General features: G+C 39.4%; 1 protein-coding gene across 2 annotated transcripts; it reads left to right on the top strand.

Moving 5' to 3' along the window:
- The first annotated feature begins 238 nt into the window (after positions 1-238).
- On the top strand, positions 239-6,394 carry LOC105007399 (armadillo repeat-containing protein 1). 2 transcript variants are annotated; one of them, XM_010866316.4, is made up of 7 exons: positions 239-344; positions 1,800-2,001; positions 2,121-2,212; positions 2,310-2,499; positions 2,710-2,826; positions 3,277-3,351; positions 3,554-6,394. In XM_010866316.4, exons 2-7 carry the CDS (start codon positions 1,840-1,842, stop codon positions 3,743-3,745), a joined length of 828 nt encoding a protein of 275 aa, XP_010864618.1. In that variant the 5' UTR covers positions 239-344; positions 1,800-1,839; the 3' UTR covers positions 3,746-6,394. The 2 variants fall into 2 exon arrangements, with proteins under 2 accessions (XP_010864618.1, XP_010864617.1); XM_010866315.4 differs by lacking the exon at positions 239-344 and adding an exon at positions 519-729.
- Positions 6,395-18,945: the final 12,551 nt, after the last annotated feature.

Raw genomic sequence — 18,945 nt, 5'->3', positions numbered from 1 at the left:
CAATCCCTGGTGTTACTATTTATGTGCATTTATGAAATTATGAAATTAAAGTTAGTTGTAATTCATCTTGGGTTGGGTTATCTGTGAGCCTAGGAGATCTCGCTTGGCGGCACTTGCCCGTGACAAAAGCTTGCTTGATTTCCACTACTGCCTCAGACCGAACCCTGGCTTCATCTTCACTCGCTCATCAACCCTTACTTTAAGCCTAACGCTTACTTTAACCCTGTAGTCCCAGATAAACCCGATTTACCTGTCGGTTTGCCTCTCTCTGTCTGCAAATGGATGTCTATTTGAATTTCACATGGCACTAAGGCGAGATGACAAGATGGTCGAGATTACATAAGGTAATCATTCATACATATTTAGGATTCTAAACCAGAAGGCGTAGAAGTGATTTTAAATAAGCATACGGAGGCAACATCTGACAACACGCACAGAACGTTGGCTCTTTAATTCCAGGAACAGTGCAGCGGAATGGCTAGTGAAATGGTCATGTAGACTTTAACGTCCAATCAGAGACGTTTATTGGAGCGAGTGGCCGCATCGACTGCGTTTACCCAGGAAAGACAGTCCTGATCATTTTAGTTAGGATAATACTAATGTATAAAGATTAAATAAAATATTCTGTTAACGTTTGTGTTATTTCACCCATTGGATTTTGTTAATGCTGTCTTTCTTGGACGCCGTGTGCACATTTGCTGCCTGGTCGGAAGATAAGTTTCTTTAAAGGTATGCTACAGTGTGTTACAGCTAGTTAGCTTTACGTTAGTGATACAAAGGTTGTGGCTAATGTAATGGTTTGATCCATTGGTTTATTTTTGGTTATTGCTATGGTGTAGGCATCCCTGTTTATTTTAGGCACCACTACAGGTCATCTGAGCTAATCAATCAGTTATTAATTGCCTACATTCAGCACGCCATTCCAGGTCGTTTATTGTAAATCATGAACGCGAAGTGCACTATCCCTTACTAGCTAACAGTAGTACTGTACACTAAAATCTACCTGCTAATGCTATAGCTTATTAGCCAGTTAGCAACTAGCTAACACGGCAGCTACTGCACTGCCTCTTCCAGTTTCACATTGAGTCGATCATAAAGACTTCAGTTATCCTGACAGACACGTCAGCTACACAGCAAAGGCTTACGTTAACGTTGATCCTGACAGTAAGTCAGGTTAGCTAAAAACTATCCAAGCTAACCTGGGGTCGGGCAGCGAACAGTGTGTGGGTGGACTAACTTCGATGTCCTATGGGTTTATAAATAATTTTATCACACAAACAGTTGGGTCATTTACTTAAATACAATTTTACGTTGTATTTGCTTGGTATTTAGGCTACAGTAAGCTTGGATAATGACAAAACTACCTTTCTCTCTCTTAGCAAAATACACAGTATCTGAAAGCCTCTATTATACCAAAACCATATCTCAATCCAAAAATACTTTCAAGCAGGCTAATAAGAGAGGCTCATCCAATGTTCAAATGGGGGCTCTTTGCCATGGTACAAATTAAAACATGTTATTTTAAATAGATAGATGATGGAACCCTGTTTAAAACATCTACATTTAAATTGCTACCAGTCATATTGTCTGATGCCAAATGTTTCTACAGCAACCCTGATTCTACCTACCATAAATATGTTCAACCTAATAGTGAATGCATACACTAGCAGAATGGAATGTAACTGGCCCGTGTTATATAATAGTATTTAACTCACTATTGAGCTAGATTAGATATTTGACATTCAGAACAAAAGCTTACGACTTGTTTTATAATGTCAGTCCCTCCATTTCTCCCACAGTCCATTCAGACCTGCATGGGTCTTTGAAAAAAGCAGCATCATGAGTGGAGAGCCAGATGCTTTGGCTGTGGTGAACCAGCTGAGGGATCTCGCAGCTGATCCCATGAACAGGAGAGCCATCGTTCAAGACCAAGGCTGCTTGCCAGGACTCATCCTGTTCCTTGACCATCCCAACCCCCAGGTCGTCTACTCAGCGCTCCTGGTAAGATCTCCTAGTGGGGGGAAGTGTTTTTTGACTGGGCTTATATTGGACAGAGTGTGACTTTTGTTTGGCTGTCAGTGACCTTCTGTTTTTAACTTGCGATTATATATCCCCTTCAGGCTGTCCGTTACCTGGCAGAATCCTGTCAAAACAGGGAGAAAATGAAGGGAGAGCTGGGAATGATGTTAAGTCTTCAGAATGTCATGCAGAAGTTTGTATATTATGACTTTTACCAAACTCCAATCTTGGTTTATTAGAGTTGAATGTTTATGATGATTTAAGATGTACAAAATCTGTTTCCTTCTCAGGACAACGACGCCAGGAGAAACAAAGATGCTGGCCTCGGAAATCTATGAGCTCCTCCAAGCTTATAATAGTGAGGATGCACAGAAGCCAGAGGAGGGGCCTTCCTGCAGACGCAAGGCCCAGTTCTTCCTTGGCTCCACCAATAAGCGGGCCAAAACCGTTGTCCTCCACATAGATGGGCTGGATGACTCTGTGAGTTTCTCCGTGTGGATCACTAACTCTATCCAATAAGGAAACGTGACTTCCATACAGTCTACAGAGGATAAACAGATGTGTTTCCCTGAGTGTTGTGGGTTCTGTAATACAACATGCTACTGTATTTGGCTAGTAGCTACAGTGACAGTTCTGCTAGTACGGTCTGAGGTGAGATGAGCTTACCCACTTATTTCCATTCATCTCCAGAGCCGGAGAAGCCTTTGTGAAGAGGCCCTGTTGAAGATCCGAGGCGTCATTAGTTTCACATTCCAAATGGCCGTTAAGAGGTGCATTGTAAGGATCCGCTCAGACCTCAAGGCAGAGGTGAGTGATTAGCATGTTTTCTGTCCTAATAAGTTTCATTCAGGATAGCGAATGGATGAACGCCAGAGGTGTGTCTAATCTGTATAAAACTGAATTTCGCAGCTTGTCGGTTAGGTTATTAGAGGAGAGCCATGAGATTGAAACTAGTGAGCAGAAGCAAGACAAGTCCTCTTCCTAAATGTGAAAGATGTCAGGTGTCGGTGCAGCTGTAACTGAAAGCTGTTAATTTCTCCTAAAATAACCAATGGAGAAAAGCCAGCTCACCAAAACACTGGTCCAGTACTGTCTTTACAGAGATTAAACCAGATATTAATTTCAGTCCGCCGGACATTAAGGTGAGTTGGACAAGCTCATGTCCTGTCAAAACACATTCTGGGAAAGGGATCCAGGATAGAATCAAGCTGAACGTATGCCGTTACTGTTCATCTGAAACTCTTGCTTCCTCTTTAGGCTCTGGGTGCTGCTATCGCCTCAACTGAAGTAATGAGGGCTCAGCAAGTAGTTAGAGGAGAGGATGGAAATGAGGTTAGTATTGCTGGTCAGTTATTTGTTTCTTTGGTGTTAACAACAGAGCCTCTTAAGTCGATCTGGTTTTGTAGTCTGTCAGTTACATTTTTATTCTTATCTCAAGGACAAAAGACTCTAGGTTTAAGTTGTCTGGTATCTAATCTGAATCTTTATTCAAATAGCATGCTCATGTAAAAAGCCCTTTCTGTTGCTGTTGTAGTTAATAATCCCATTCTCAGAGGAATGCTCAGTAGCGATGGAGAAGAACGTGGATCTTCCCGACTATCTGCCGGAGGAAGAGAGCCCGTCGCAGGAGCCAGACAAGGCAGTGACCCGCGTGGGCACAGGGCAAGATGGAGCAAGCTGGCTAGGCACAGCAGCTAACTTCCTGTCTCGCTCTTTCTACTGGTGATATTCCGAGGCCACTTCTCTTCAGACACTGTGCAGCTACTGAATCAGCCCGCCTGCTGTCAGAAAGCTGAACTACTAAAGGCAACATGGTATAATTCCAGTGGTGTACAGCACATGTGCACGCAACCTCTATCTCAAACATGGTCTCACTTGGCACCCCACAGAACTACTCAGCCTCTGAGGGAGGGGGATGACTTACGGAATGGATTCTTATTTATTATCTTCTTGGTTTTGGTTGACAGCTACAGTATTAATTTCCGCATACCATTCATGTAAACGGGTCAGTGTTTCGAAAAACCAAAATGTCTTACAGGGAGGAGCTTTACTGTGATGGCATTAGGACTATCTGTCAGAAAGTGTCCAAACCTTGCCACAAAAGAAATTTCTCTAGTTAGAAGAATATGTTTTTCCATTTTTTTTATCCAACTTTTCTAATGATTTGACCAAGAAATACACAACGCTCCCTTGTGTTCTCAGCACATGTTCCAAAATATGCAGGAATCGACGTGTTCATTCATGTGCCTTTGGTCTCATTGTTAACATGGATCCCAAGTGCTCGTCTTGGTTAGAAATGGGTGCCGGTACAAATTCTGGGTGCTTATTCAGTTTATATATGAATTCAATATCTCCACAGTACTTGTGAGCTAATATTCTAAAAGAGGAACAGAAGTTCATGCAGTTGATCATTTGAGGTCTGGTACTCTGCTCCGATGAGCTTCGGCCTTAGTCGAGCACTTTGGAAACCACTGTATGACTGTGTTTGCTGCTTTAGTTCAGGTTACTGATGCAGACTATATCAATTCCATTGTGTTTTAGTCTTGATAGTCCAATACCCCTTCTCCAGGTGGCCCAGTAGTTGAAGGTGCTGTTTTGTAGCACCAAGCCGACCACCACAGTCTTGGTTCAAGACTTGGCTGTACAGTTAGCTGATGAATATTTGGGAAGTCCCATCACCCAGAGAGGGGGGAGTTCACTAGCAGGTATTTCCTGGTCTACTCTCACTGCAGCAACTCCTTCATGTGTCTAGGTGACTGCATAGCTAACTTTTTCAGGTGAGTGAGTGAGAACTCAGTCATTGTCCCATGTGACCTCTTAGTTGGAAGAGCAGTGTTAAAAAAAAACTTAAGAATGGCTTGATGTGGATGCATTGAAGGAGCTCTTAGTGCAATCTTTAATGCAAACCCTGATGAGACATGGCCTTAGATTCAATTGGATATGATGAAATTGGGGGTAGAAGGAAAATGGGGCCAAAAAATATTATTCCAACTTAAATAATAAAATCTATTTAAAAGTTTGTGAGCAATGTTTACAGGACTGTGTTGCTAGCTGCTGGAAAAAATGTTACTGCCAGAAACGGCATGAAGATTTTGCACAGCCTAAACACTGTGGTATATGCTGTGCATTATTAGCTTTTGCATTATGTTGAGTATTAAAGACAATATTCAGATTTATTTCCTAAGGAAGAGCATGATTCCGCTTTAAGGGACAGGCTCGGATATTCTTTTGATCATCTTTTCCCATAGGGATGACTTCACGTACCTGTAAAAAAGAATGAATGGTTCAACCTAAAATGGTCCTTTCCTCTGAAAGAATATAGCTGGAACCAAAATATTGTTTTAGATTCAGTTGCAAATTGGTTGTCAGTGGTGTCCTCAAATCTGTGGTTAAAAGGAACCCATGTGAGGTGTGCCTTTGGTCCGGGTTGTCTTGAACAGGTGTATTACAGAGAATGGTTTGGATGGTTCTGTCAATATAATGGATCACGTGCCCATTGCCCAGCCTCTAAAATGCCTTTAGTCAGTGCATGTTAAAGTGTATGAATGGTAATGTTTGTGCTTAGGTTAAATCTGAAGTAAATCTCAGTGATGGATTATCTATTATAGAGACAACAATCCCTTTTTAAACTTCCCCCACTGCTTCCAGGACAATTTACATTTTTGCCAAGACCTTCAAAGAATCCCTTACTGACTGTGGAGAAAAATATTCTATAGAATTAAGAAATATACTGTCGTCCTCTGGTGTGTTTGTTTTACTTGAGACTTTGAGTAGTGCTGTATTTTCTATTTTTCTCCATAGTTAATTGCATTCTCCTGGTATTGTCCCTGGTCTATATCAGTCCCTTATTAGAGGGCTGGAATGGAAACAGTACTTTGGGACCTGAGGCCTGGGGAACCACAGCTGTAGGCTCTGTCACACTTGCCTAGGTTCTGTTAATTGTACCAGGGCAGCATATACCCTATATTGTGCAGTTGTTCGAACTTAAAAATACTGTGCATTGGTTGCCAACGTAGTGATTCACAAAAGATCTCAAAATTTGTACCTCTTGTTAATGACATGCCTTTCCTCCAGAAACCATTGAGGTCAACTAAAAGCCTTTTGTTTATCAGCTTTATTCAACTTGTTGTTTATTTAAAATGAACCCCAAAGTACGATTTACTTTCTCTGATTTACCATATTTGTGTAAAACTTTTTTTTCTCCACCAGTACAGTGTGACCACCTGTTGCACGCAAATATAATGGTAGTATGTATGTATTATCACAGGGATGTTTGCTGCCTGTCAGTTTGTATAGTATTATGGACCATTTTGTGTGAAATGATGTGATTCCTAAGAGTTAAGTCAAAGAATATTAAAAAAATCATGTGATTATGTCTTAATGGTGTACTGCCTCATGAATTGAGGACATTTGAGGACAGTTAATCGCTGTAAAAAAAATGTTTTACCATAAGTTTAGCTATAAATCCATGAATCGGGTTTCCTGGACCAATGCACATTACTCAGAAGTGGCTTAACTTTTTCTTGCTTTAATTTACAGTGTAAACATTACTTCATAGTACACAGAAAATGGCCTTATGACTATTGCAAGAAATGGTCAGACATGTTGGCTTTGCTTTCCTCAAATAAACAGTCATACTAAGAATAATTTGCTTGTTTGAGTTCCCAGAAAAGTGGAGAGAAAAACAATGTTTTTCCTCTTGGCCAAAACAAAAGGATCTTGGAGCTTTTTCCTTATAATTCTACTTTCATTATTTCTTTGGAAGAATTAGTCTTGATAAACATCCAGCATATCACATTTTATATCCTGTGAGGGCCCTGCTGAAGAGCACATAACGAAAGATCATTATTGTGATATGGTCCATCTTGTCCAAGAGTCTCATCTATTGACTTACTGTATGCTCCAGTTTCCACTAAAGTTTCCTTTTTGCAATTGCATCTCCCATGACCTGAACTTAATGAAAAGCATGTAGAAGTTAGCCCCTTTTGGTTTTAGGTTAAGTTTTACCACAGAGTTGATAATTTATTTAAGAAGGTTGAAACGGGACAAGCTGTAAGACTTGCTGACAGAAAAGAGTGTTGCATTTGGCATCGTTTTGCATGCTATCAGTAACTGACTGATGATTTGAATGAAAATGCAGAGGAAGCAAAGTCCCGGCTTGACTCCCGACAGAGCAGCATGAATGGGATTCCCTCTGGGAATCTGCATGCTGTCATCACCAAATCTGTCCTGTCGTTCATGGTATAACAATGGGCAAACGCCATTGGGCAGCGCACACTTTGGCCCTACTGTATGAACAATCAAAAGGAAGCCTCTCGTTAAGAATGTCTGAAACTCCAATACCAATATGGCTTGAATAACTTTTGTTTCATTTTTTAAATGTATTGTTTATGTTGTTTGAATGTTTTATTTTTAAATAAAACAGACTAAAAGAATGAGGGATTTTGAAATGGGTGCATTGATGTAATACAATAATTAGACAAAAGGTGTCAGTGTTGCATCACTGCTTTCGGGTGAATGGAGAAACACTTGATCATATACACTCACCTAAAGGATTATTAGGAACACCTGTTCAATTTCTCATTAATGCAGTTATCTAATCAACCAATCACATGGCAGTTGCTTCAATGCATTTAGGGGTGTGGTCCTGGTCAAGACAATCTCCTGAACTCCAAACTGTATGTCAGAATGGGAAAGAAAGGTGATTTAAGCAATTTTGAGCGTGGCAAGGGAAAAACATCCAGTATGCGGCAGTCCTGTGGGCGAAAATGCCTTGTTGATGCTAGAGGTCAGAGGAGAATGGGCTGATTCAAGCTGATAGAAGAGAAACTTTGACTGAAATAACCACTCGTTACAACCGAGGTATGCAGCAAAGCATTTGTGAAGCCACAACACGCACAACCTTGAGGCGGATGGGCTACAACAGCAGAAGACCCCACCGGGTACCACTCATCTCCACTACAAATAGGAAATAAGAGGCTACAATTTGCACAAGTTCACCAAAATTGGACAGTTGAAGACTGGAAGAATGTTGCCTGGTCTGATGAGTCTCGATTTCTGTTGAGACATTCAGATGGTAGAGTCAGAATTTGGCGTAAACGGAATGAGAACATTCATGCAAGATGACTACTTCCAGCAGGATAATGTACCATGTCACAAAGCTCGAATCATTTCAAATTGGTTTCTTGAACATGACAATGAGTTCACTGTACTGAAATGGCCCCCACAGTCACCAGATCTCAACCCAATAGAGCATCTTTGGGATGTGGTGGAACGGGAGCTTTGTGCCCTGGATGTGCATCCCACAAATCTCCATCAACTGCAAGATGCTATCCTATCAATTTGGGCCAACATTTCTAAAGAATGCTTTCAGCACCTTGTTGAATCAATGCCATGTAGAATTAAGGCAGTTCTGAAGGCGAAAGGGGGTCAAACACAGTATTAGTAAGGTGTTCCTTATAATCCTTTAGGTGAGTGTAGAATGGGCCTATTTTCTTTAATAATTCTAATACTTTTTGTTTAACATGTTATTGTTATCCACCGTAAACCATACAGTAGGGTATGATGCTTAAGTTGATGTTACCGGATATTGAAATGAGAAGCAGGAAGAAACAGGCTGTTATATGTCGAATGAGATATGGTTGTAATTGACCCCCTGCCAATATCTACTCCCCTATAATTCCAAATCTTGTGTGGATATGCTGTTGCTACTGTAGGTTTTGGGCTCCCTCTTAGTAACCTGCATTCATAGTGGATAAAAGGGAATATTTTCTCATCAGAGGTGCCAGGACATACTGGCTCAAAGATCTGTGCCAGGACCTACTGAAAGCGGTTACTTAGCAACTAACACAAACTACCTCAGTGTGTTCTAAGAGACAAAAGGGAGGTGACATAAGAGAGGGCACAGCATGCTAAAAAAAAAGGGCTTATGCTGAGGGCAGGATATGTTGTTTTAAATCAGATCCACTCGCTAATAACTGCTAACTATCAGAGCCTGTATGATTTTGTTGTCAGTGGAACAAGCACATGATTTCGAAATGAGTGGCCATAGCATTTAGGGCCTATAATTTGTTACTGTGACAGTGATTGTGTCCTTCAAATGGGGCTAGACTAGATTAGGGGATCTGCATAGCTCAGAATGTCTGAATAATATATAATCATGCAAATATGTGAGGGGGTGGTGAAGTAATATACATAAAGTTGTGCTCAAATGTTTGCATACCCTTGGAGAATTGGTAATATATGTACCATTTGTAAAGAAAACGAGTGAGCAGGCAACATGTCTTTTATTTCTTATGGGTTTCACATTCAACTGTAGGTCATTACAGAATGGCACAATCATAAAACAAAACATGGCAACAAAGAAAAAATGTAACTGACCCCTGTTCCAAAGTCTGCATCCCCTTAGTTCTTAATACTGTGTATTGCCCCCTTTAGCATCAATGACAGCATGCAGTCTTTTGTGATAGTTGTCTATGAGGCCCTGAATTCTTGCAGGTGGTATAGCTGCCAATTCGTCTTGGCAAAATGCCTCCAGGTCATGCAAAGTCTTTGGTCATCTTGCATGAACCGCACAGTTGAGATCTCGCCAGAGTGGATTGATGATATTAAGGTCAGGAGACTGTGATGGCCACTCCAGAACCTTCAGCTTTTTTTGCTGTAACCACTGGAGGGTAAACTTGCCCTTGTGCTTAGAGTCATTGTCGTGTTGGAAAGTCCAAGAGTGTCCCATGCACAGCTTTCGTGCAGAAGAATGCAAATTTAGAGCTTTAGAGCTCACACACCCCTAAAACATCAGTGAGCCACCACCATGCTTCACAGTGGGGATGGTATTCTGTTCACTACAGGCCTTGTTGACCCCTCTCCAAACATTGCGCTTATGGATGTGACCATAAAGCTCTATTTTGGTCTTGTCACTCCAAATAACAGTGTGCCAGAACCTGTCAGGTGTGTCAAGGTGTTGTCAGGCATATTTTAATCAGGCTTTTTTGTGGCAATGGTGCAGTAAAGGCTTCTTTCTGGCAACTCGATAATGCAGCTCATTTTTGTTCAAGTATTGTCTTATTGTGCTCCATGAAACAACCATACTGTCTTTTTCCAGAGCAGCCTGTATTTCTCCTGAGGTTACCTGTGGGTTTTTCTTTGTATCCTGAACAATTCTTCTGGCAGTTTTGGCTGAAATCTTTCTTGGTTTACCTGATGTTGGCTTGGTATCAAGAGATCTCAGAATAATCCACTTCTTAATAAGTGATTGAATAGTACTGACTGGCATTTGCAAGGCTTTGGATATATTTTTATATCATTTCCATCTTTATAAAGTTCCATTACCTTGTTACACAAGTCTTTTGACAGTTATTTTCTGCTCCCCGTGGCTCAGTATCTAGCCTGCTCAGTGCATCCACGTGAGAGCTAACAAACTCATTGACTATTTATACACAGACACTAATTGCAATTAAAAAACCACAGGTGTGGGAAATTAACCTTTAATTGCCATTTTCACCTGTGTATGTCACCTGGTTTTTCTGTAACAAGGCAAACACTCAATGGTATGTAAACTTTTGATCTGGGCCATTTGGGTGATTTCTGTTATCATTATGATTTAAAAAGGAGCCAAACAACTGTGATAATTAATGGCTTCATATGATCACTATCCTTAAATAAAATAGTTTTTTGCATGATCCGTCATATTTTCTAAATCAATGCCTACATTATACAATTTCTCCCAAGAAATTGATGTCCATGTATAAATATTGAACTGTAGGCTAGTAGTTAACTAGCTAGTTAGCTACTTAACCTAGGCCCTATTTATGTAGAAACTTGTATGTCACAGCCTGTGCTTTAAGAAAAGTGCTAGAAACCCCATATATTTCATCTTTAACAAAACTGACCCTGCCCCTCACCCATTTTTGCCACTCGCTTCAAAGTTGTTGCAACCAACACACACATTAACAAAGCCCTTGCTCTCAAACATAATGTTACTTTTTTCCAGATTTTATGATTTTGTTCATGGATCAAAAGTGGACAGAATCTAACAATGCTTACACATACAATTGTGTCACAGTAAGGCCTAATAGAAATCATTTCCCCAGAGGTCAGACTGTGATATTTTATTCAGATAACATATTGGTATGCTGTTGGAGGTTCTAGGGGTGTGTACTTTCTATTGGCGCTTTTCCACTGCGTGGTACTGGCCCGACTCGCCTCGCGTTGATTCGACTCTACCCGCTTTGTTTCTAACAGCTCAGGAACTGGCTACCTAAACCTAGTATATTACTTCCTTTGTAATTTATTGTTATAACATTTACAGTAATTAATAACCAATAGTTCAGTGGTTGTGTGTGACCAATTTCTCCTAAAGTTGTTTTGTATTCTGTTCTAAATGATGATTAAGAATAAGGATACAAATAGTTCTGTTTCTTTGAGAAGTAACCTGTTGAAAATGTATACGCAGTAGACTTGTAACATCCATATAAATAATTTGCATAAATGAAATGAATAATTACGCCATACTATGTTACTACACTTTTAAACCATTTTAATTTCTTTGTCATTTCTAAGCCCCGAGTGTATTGTGATTCTAGCAACGCCTCTGCCATTTGGTATGAATGACCAATGGGATCACTGTCTCTAAAAATCTTTATTTCAAACAATGTAACTGCAATTAGGGAATTAAATTGATTTCATTTTAAGGCAATACACACATAAGAAATATCAGACAACTACAAAACTTGGCAATATGGTAACACCTATACCATAAGCATCATTGATATCAGAATTTCAGCCATGTCAAAGTTCAACAGGAAGATAAGGAATTTTCCACAGATGTTGATCAGTACATGAAGTGTCTTTACACACATTATCACCTCTCTCTCCCTACACACACAGATAAACATTCCTTTCTTTCCACACACGTTTTACTCTCTCCACACACCGACACGTCCCCCCACACACTCTTCTCTCCCAAACCACTTTCTCCACAAACGCATTCTCTCTTTTCTCCTCACACAAACACTCTACTCTTTCCACACACATTGCTTCTTCTCTTGACTCCCTTGCTACTGTCTCCACACACCAACCCACAAACCCTCCTCCCACCACACACCCATTTTTTTTCCTGTTTTAGTCAAATTTCTTCTTCAGTTGGACATGAAGACTGGTAGTATCACTGGCATTTTCAAATAGCATGAAATATTTCTCTGGGGAGGGCATCTACTGAGTTATTTTTGCAAAGGACTGAAAAACACCATGATAATAGTTTAAATGGCCTAAAATGGCCCAACATTTCATGGTAATACAGTGCCAATGGCCAAAACGTCTTGTGCAATCACATGCAAATCTGCCTCATGGTGGCGCTGAATCCTGCCACATGCTGCTTGCAGCTTTAATTTTAAGTGGAATTGGAGTGGAATTCTGCAGATAGAAGACTCACAGTAATAGGTTGGCCACCTCAGAGACCGGACCTCAACATAATTGAAACTGTGTGGTACTATTTACAATGAAAAAAGAACCAAAGGCAGACGAGCAGTGTTAAATCCTAGACAAATCTTGAAAGTCTACAAAAGTGAGTTTTGGATTGTAAGGAAGGCAACACAAAATAGTAACTTGTTTTACAAATTGGAAATGTTGTTACTGTTTCTTTGTTTTATAGATTATTTATGTTTACTACAATGTTTTGTAGTGTTTTTACAAAGATATATACCCTTCCTGCACAGAAAAATCCTCCTGTATCTGGTCAAATGGTGCTAAGACATTGTAATTCTGATACGAGTTTAATGTGGTCATGTCCGGTGCACTTTGTAGCATCTGCCACACAACATTTTAAGGCTTGAACTCATTGTAAATTATTGCTGCAATCATTATCAAAAAGATTATAAAACTGAACAGCAGCCTCATTTTGGTCAGATCACAGGTATTTTTTTGTGGGTGTCTGTCAGTTGTAAGCTAATGTTGTAAACAGAGGATCATGGCGCATTGAAGGTCATTCATGCCCGGTTTTATCTTTAGGGGAGGAAGCCTCTGAAGAAGATGTAGAGAGTGCAGACCAGAGCATGAAGTCCCAGCCCATATGGCACTCCTCCCACACCCAGCTGGGCTCACCATGTGTGGCAGAAATACACTGCGACATGCAAGGAGCACACGCATGCACATACTGACACAGAAGGCACACACACTCGCACTCACCAGCAAATACTCAAACACACACACTCATACGCACATGGTTGCAGCCGACAGATTGGTATTGGCTTGTTTAGAATAGCCTAAGTCAGGCTGATTATTCACTATGCCCAGAGTGATGAAATGAAATGCAATCAGCAGATGGTACAGTACAAATTGTGCATTAGATGATATTGCATGAATGAAATATAAATGTTTTTTCTGAGAGGAATGCCGTTTTGTTGGCCAGAATCTTTTTACCTCTTAAACACATGCTTTAGGCCATAGGAATCATGGGACCTTATTCAAGCAGATATGGCCGGCTGTCAATGACAAGAAAAAAAAATTTTTTTTTTGTAATACTTTTCTGGGAATGCTGTGAATCTATAATCCTAGCCTTTGTCATTTCAGGACAATGAATAACTATGTCAAATAAAGCACCAAAACTCTAATCCTAAAAGGCTGTCACATAGTACACCTAAAATAATAAAAGATTTTAAATAACCAATTCTAGGATAGGACCTAAGCATTCTCCTATGTTTTGTGAATGTCACAAAATACATTTATTTTATTGTAAATTATTTGAGCATCACATTAAATAAACAGCACATTAAATATAAAGAACATGCAAACCTTAAGCCTAGGGAGAAATGCAAACCAAACAACAACATTGATTATAACTATGTGTGAATCATCCTTCTTGGCAGAACCCATGCCAGCTAGGAGGCCTGTCTGTCTGTGTACAAAAAGAGGAACAGCCCGGGTGTATGGAGGAGCGGGTCTCCTAAGGGGAATGGTTGTACACTCCTAATGGTTGCATTCCTCCAACGCTGAGATAAAGACTCATACTAATCGTGTGTGTGTGTGTGTGTGTGTCCGCTACCATCTGGCTCTGTGTATGTGGTCCAACTAGAGGCCAGAGCCCAATCTGTACCATCATGACTCTCCAGAGAAGCCTGCCGCCATGCAATCACTGTGACAGATGGCAAGGCTGCTGCTCGTGGCCTCACCAAGGAGACCACATTCACCTTCATTAAACTCTGACTGGCATCACGGGAACCAGGCCTCCTCAAAGAATGACTCTTTGTCTTCTTTCTTTTTCTTATTGACGGAATCGCGACCGAGATGTGTGATGCGCACAGAACTGACTGAAATGTTTTCATATTGGGATGTTTTCATCCCAATATCTGACTGCTGGCATTAAAACATGTTAAGTTATGCCGCCTTACATTGTGCTTACACCAATGATTAATGAAAATCTATTTAGTAGGTTGATTTGTTCATTGGTTTTACAGACATGCCATATTTCTGTATATACTGTACTTTATTTTAATATACAGCTCCGGAAAACATTAAGAGACCACTGCACCTTTTTCTTTCCTTTCCAAAAAAGTTGAAAAGGAAGGTTTTGAGTGAGGAACAGAAGGGTTAAAATTAAGAGACCATTGCAAATTGAACACTTCTGTTCAGCACTCAAAGCTTTCCTTTTCAACTCTTTTGGAAAGGAAAGAAAAAGGTGCAGTGGTCTCTTAATTTTTTACGGAGCTGTATATAAAAGGCAACTTTTTTATTGAGCACATGTAAAATTAGATAAAGTGTTATACAGCAGTCAGGTGAATTCCTATATTTCAGATACACTGTCCAGTTGTGGGTGGAACAATCTTGAAATAAGGAGGTAATTTAAGTTCTAGTAAACATCCGTTATACTATGAAAAGCAGTATGAGCATTTCTATTTTCTTCTAAATAATCTCTCCACTTCCAAGGACCTGCAGCAAGTTAGTTTAGATGTGCGTGCACCCTCTGAATTGAGAATGATACCCAAATTAATAATAAATAAGCAATCGTATCCCTCAAATATTTGTTTACATGCAAGAAGCCTTGTTGTGGTTCTAGACACTTTTCCAATGATGGTGTGGACTTGGCTGGTGAACAAGACTATCACACCGCTGCCATTGATTTCAGTGAAAAACAAATCGGGGTATCAGTACAGAAATTTCTTTTGGTGATGGACATGACCCCTAGCTTTTGAATTATATAGCAATTGCTTCCATATTTGGCAGCAGCCCAGTCTAGAAGCATATAGCCCTTAAGACCTTGCCCTAGCCTCTTTTGATTGTCAACTAATTCGCTAGTCCAATTTACAAAATATATTCTTCATGTAGACCAAATCCACTAAGCAGCATCTACATATTCAGTTAGTTATCAGAGCCATCACAAAGAAGCACTTCACACAGGTCAGCTGACCAGTTTAAAAAACAGCAACACGACTGAAATCCTGTAGCTAGAAACCAACATTACCAACTTATACTTTTATTTCACATATTATTTCGGTAAGTATGTCAGAATGAGGATAACAGGGATTTGTCCATGACTTGGAACCCCATCTATTGGATGCATTTCTGTTAAAATAAAACAATCTGCCTCTCATACTACCCAGCCAACGAAAAGCTGCTGCAATCATTACACGCTGGCATATGAGCCCTGAACACCTATTTGAAGATGGCCTTGAGGGAGTGAAGTAGCTAAGTAACGATTTTTGTTCTACAAATAACAATACTGTGAAGCGTGGCTACTAATGGAGGCAGGACTCTGGCAGCATAGATATAAGAACACCAGATCAACTGATGTCATGTAGCCGCCATACATCAGAATATAGCAATTTGGCAGCCATTTTAGGATCTCTTCTAAACCAACTACAAAACACACATGGTTATTTCTCCTTAATATGACATAAATAAGTAAGTAATTTTACATAATATACAGCACTGTGCAAAGGTTTTATGCCAATGAATTACAGCCATTTCATTAAACAGTAACTCTTAATTTTTTAGAATATACAAAGTATAACATTGCACATTGCAATAAACACAAAGAAACGATTACAATGAAAAGTAAAAAAAAGCATATTGGGTTTTTAAAATAATTCAGAATTATGTGGCCTCCCTTTGAATGTAAAACTGAGAATACATTACATATTCTCAAGAGCCATTCTTGAAGGGGACACCAAAAGTAGTGCTGTGATACTGTTATAGTTTGCACCCTTGGTTGGCTCTCTACAGTAGCTCTGCAAATTCAGCTATTGTGTGTGAACACTACCAACATAAAACAAACTGACTGGATGGTACACCCAAACAATGTCACCTTTCCAGCTAAGGAACACTACATATTTGTATTGCAAGCTTACCTCATTGACTCAATGACTCAAGCTTCTCTCATTGTAGATTTAGTTTTGCCATTTGTACTGCATTTGCCTTCATTGCACATCTATACATTCCACTTGTAATATACATACACTTAATACTTGTACATTTTCTATATATATATATAGTAATAATAGATTCTGCTTTGCAGTATCTGCACAGAGCTTTACTGTCATCAAGGCCATACTTGGACCACTTTGTTGGCGGCATCGTTTGTGGAAATGTATGTAGTGCGACGCCATATACATTTATATTATTGCCATACTTGCCATAGGCCTATGTATAATTTCAATACCACCACCAATATTGCTGCTAGTTTACAGTACCCTTTTATTTTTAAACTGCTGCTAGTGTACAGTGTTATGTATATTATTGTTTTCTCTTCTTGATATATTTTTACTGTGTATATATATTTTTCTTCTTAATTCTCACTATGTAGTTTAGCTTATTACACTCATATGTATCTATAATATTCAATAATTCTACCAAAATGCTGCTAGCTTACACTGTTATGTATATTACTGCCTTACTCGCCATATATATAATAAATAATAGGCTAATACCAGATTGCTGCTAGTTTTTAGTACACCCTTTTAAACTGCTGCTAGTGTGCAGTGTTATGTATAGTGTTGCTTTATTGATTTTTTGTCTGGCTGTATTTTTGCTTATATATTCTTTTTAACTCTCACTAAATGGTTCAGGATGATGCTGTGTTGCTCTGTGCATTTGACAAATCAACTTTTAGAATTCTAACTAGATTTTTCGCCAATGGGAGGGAGGTGGGGGCGGGAAAGATCCACGTGGGGATTTGTAGTAGAGACTCGAATTACACTACAGCACTTACATTGTTGTGAGGCTGTGAGCAGACAGTGTCTATCATGCATTTAGGGAAAGTAGCAACCATAAATGTACAAAAACTAAGTCGCTTGTCAGATTTTCCTAACAAGCAACCAAAACTTTTAAAACTAGCCCAAAAAACCGCACCCGTGATTACTTCAAGCGATTTCAAAAGAAAACAAGCCCAAAGTGGCGTATTATAAGCGGACTTGGCAACACTGCCCGCACGATGTGCCACTGCTGAGGGAGCAGCGGATCAAACCATTGAGAGGCAAAGGTCAGGGTGGGGGTGGAATCAATGAAACTTAAAAACGTGCTATTAAATGTCTAAAATGAGCACAAATGCATTCACTGCGTATTATTAATATTATTGAAATTACATAGTTATGTTCACAGTGATATATTGAGGGGAACATTTCATAGTTATTTGGTTTTCTGCCTATGGATTCACAATACATCATTCTTCACTTGTACTACATGCTTTCATGTTTATTTGTATTTTTTTTTCTAATGTTATAAATAGTTTTTCAATAAACATGAGAGCATGTAGTACAAGTGAAGAATGATGTATGGTGATGTCATTGATTTGAGATGGTTAGAAGAAATGCATAGGCAGAAAACCAAAAAACTATGGTTTGTTCCCCTCAATATATCACTGTGAACATAACTATTTTAATTTTAATTTACTGGTACACATTATTATTTTAAAGAATGCTACCAAACTAAAATTGGTACACTAACTGTAGCATAGCAAATGGAGGAAAGAAACAGGAGTAGCTAGGCTACTATCTCTGGACAATAGCTCCCAACCTTGCAATTTGCTGATTGCACACAGTAGTAAAGTTTTTTGAAGACCACCATGCTTGACTGTTGGGAGAGTTCTTTTGGTGGTAGGCTGTGTTGGGTTTTCTCAAACCATAGCGGTTTTGATTGTGACCAAAAAGCTAAATTTGGACTCATCTGTGCAGAGAATGGACTTCCAGAAAGTTTCAGGGTGGTCTGTGTAATCTCAGGCAAAGTTAAGACAGGCAGTTTGGTTACTTTTTGACAGCAGAGGTTTCTTCCTAGCAGCCCTCCCATGAATGCCATTTTTATTCAGTTTTCTAATTATTATTGAAGCAGGCACAGTTACCTGAGATGCAGCAAGTGAGGTCTGCAAATCTCCTGATGTTATATTTTGGTTGGTATTTACCAACCAATGAATTTCTAGGCTGAATTGCAGTCATCTTAAATGCTCTCAATTTATAAATGATTTGCCTCGCAGAAGGAAAACATTTTTTAAAGATGTTTTATCGCTTTCCCCAGACTTAAGTGTTCACACTACCCTCTTCCAGATGTTCTCTGCATGAGATCTTTCCTCTTGGCATGATGTATTTTGCATTCACCTGTATGGGTGGCACCAAACTGACCAAGTTTCTCAATTAGAGTTCTTCCTAACTCTTTCCTAAAGATTCCTCCTTTGATTGGTTCATTTTTTTACCCACCTGATTCCACTTATTCTACTTATCTACTTCATTTAACCAATGCAACTTGGGGTTCACATATTTTTGCACCTGCACTAATTCTTTTCTACAAACCCTATTCCAAAAAAGTTGGGACACTGTACAATTGTGAATAAAAACAGAATGCAATGATGTGGAAGTTTCAAATTTAAATATTTTATTCCGAATACAACATAGATGACATATCAAATGTTTAAACTGAGAACATGTATCACTTTAAGGGAAAAATAAG

Source organism: Esox lucius, chromosome 3 (genome assembly GCF_011004845.1).
Source record: "Esox lucius isolate fEsoLuc1 chromosome 3, fEsoLuc1.pri, whole genome shotgun sequence".
Taxonomy (NCBI): Eukaryota; Metazoa; Chordata; class Actinopteri; order Esociformes; family Esocidae; genus Esox; species Esox lucius.
Note: the sequence above shows the minus strand (reverse complement) of the source record. Positions and strands in the feature narration are given on the sequence as shown.

What these genes read in the sequence shown, in the direction of transcription:
- LOC105007399 (XM_010866316.4), top strand. Translation starts at nt 1,840, where the DNA reads ATGAGTGGAGAGCCAGATGCTTTGGCTGTGGTGAACCAGCTGAGGGAT. An exon ending in TAGATGGGCTGGATGACTCT is followed by an intron (nt 2,500 to 2,709) that starts GTGAGTTTCTCC and finishes ATTCATCTCCAG; the next exon opens with AGCCGGAGAAGCCTTTGTGA. An exon ending in GCTCAGACCTCAAGGCAGAG is followed by an intron (nt 2,827 to 3,276) that starts GTGAGTGATTAG and finishes CTTCCTCTTTAG; the next exon opens with GCTCTGGGTGCTGCTATCGC.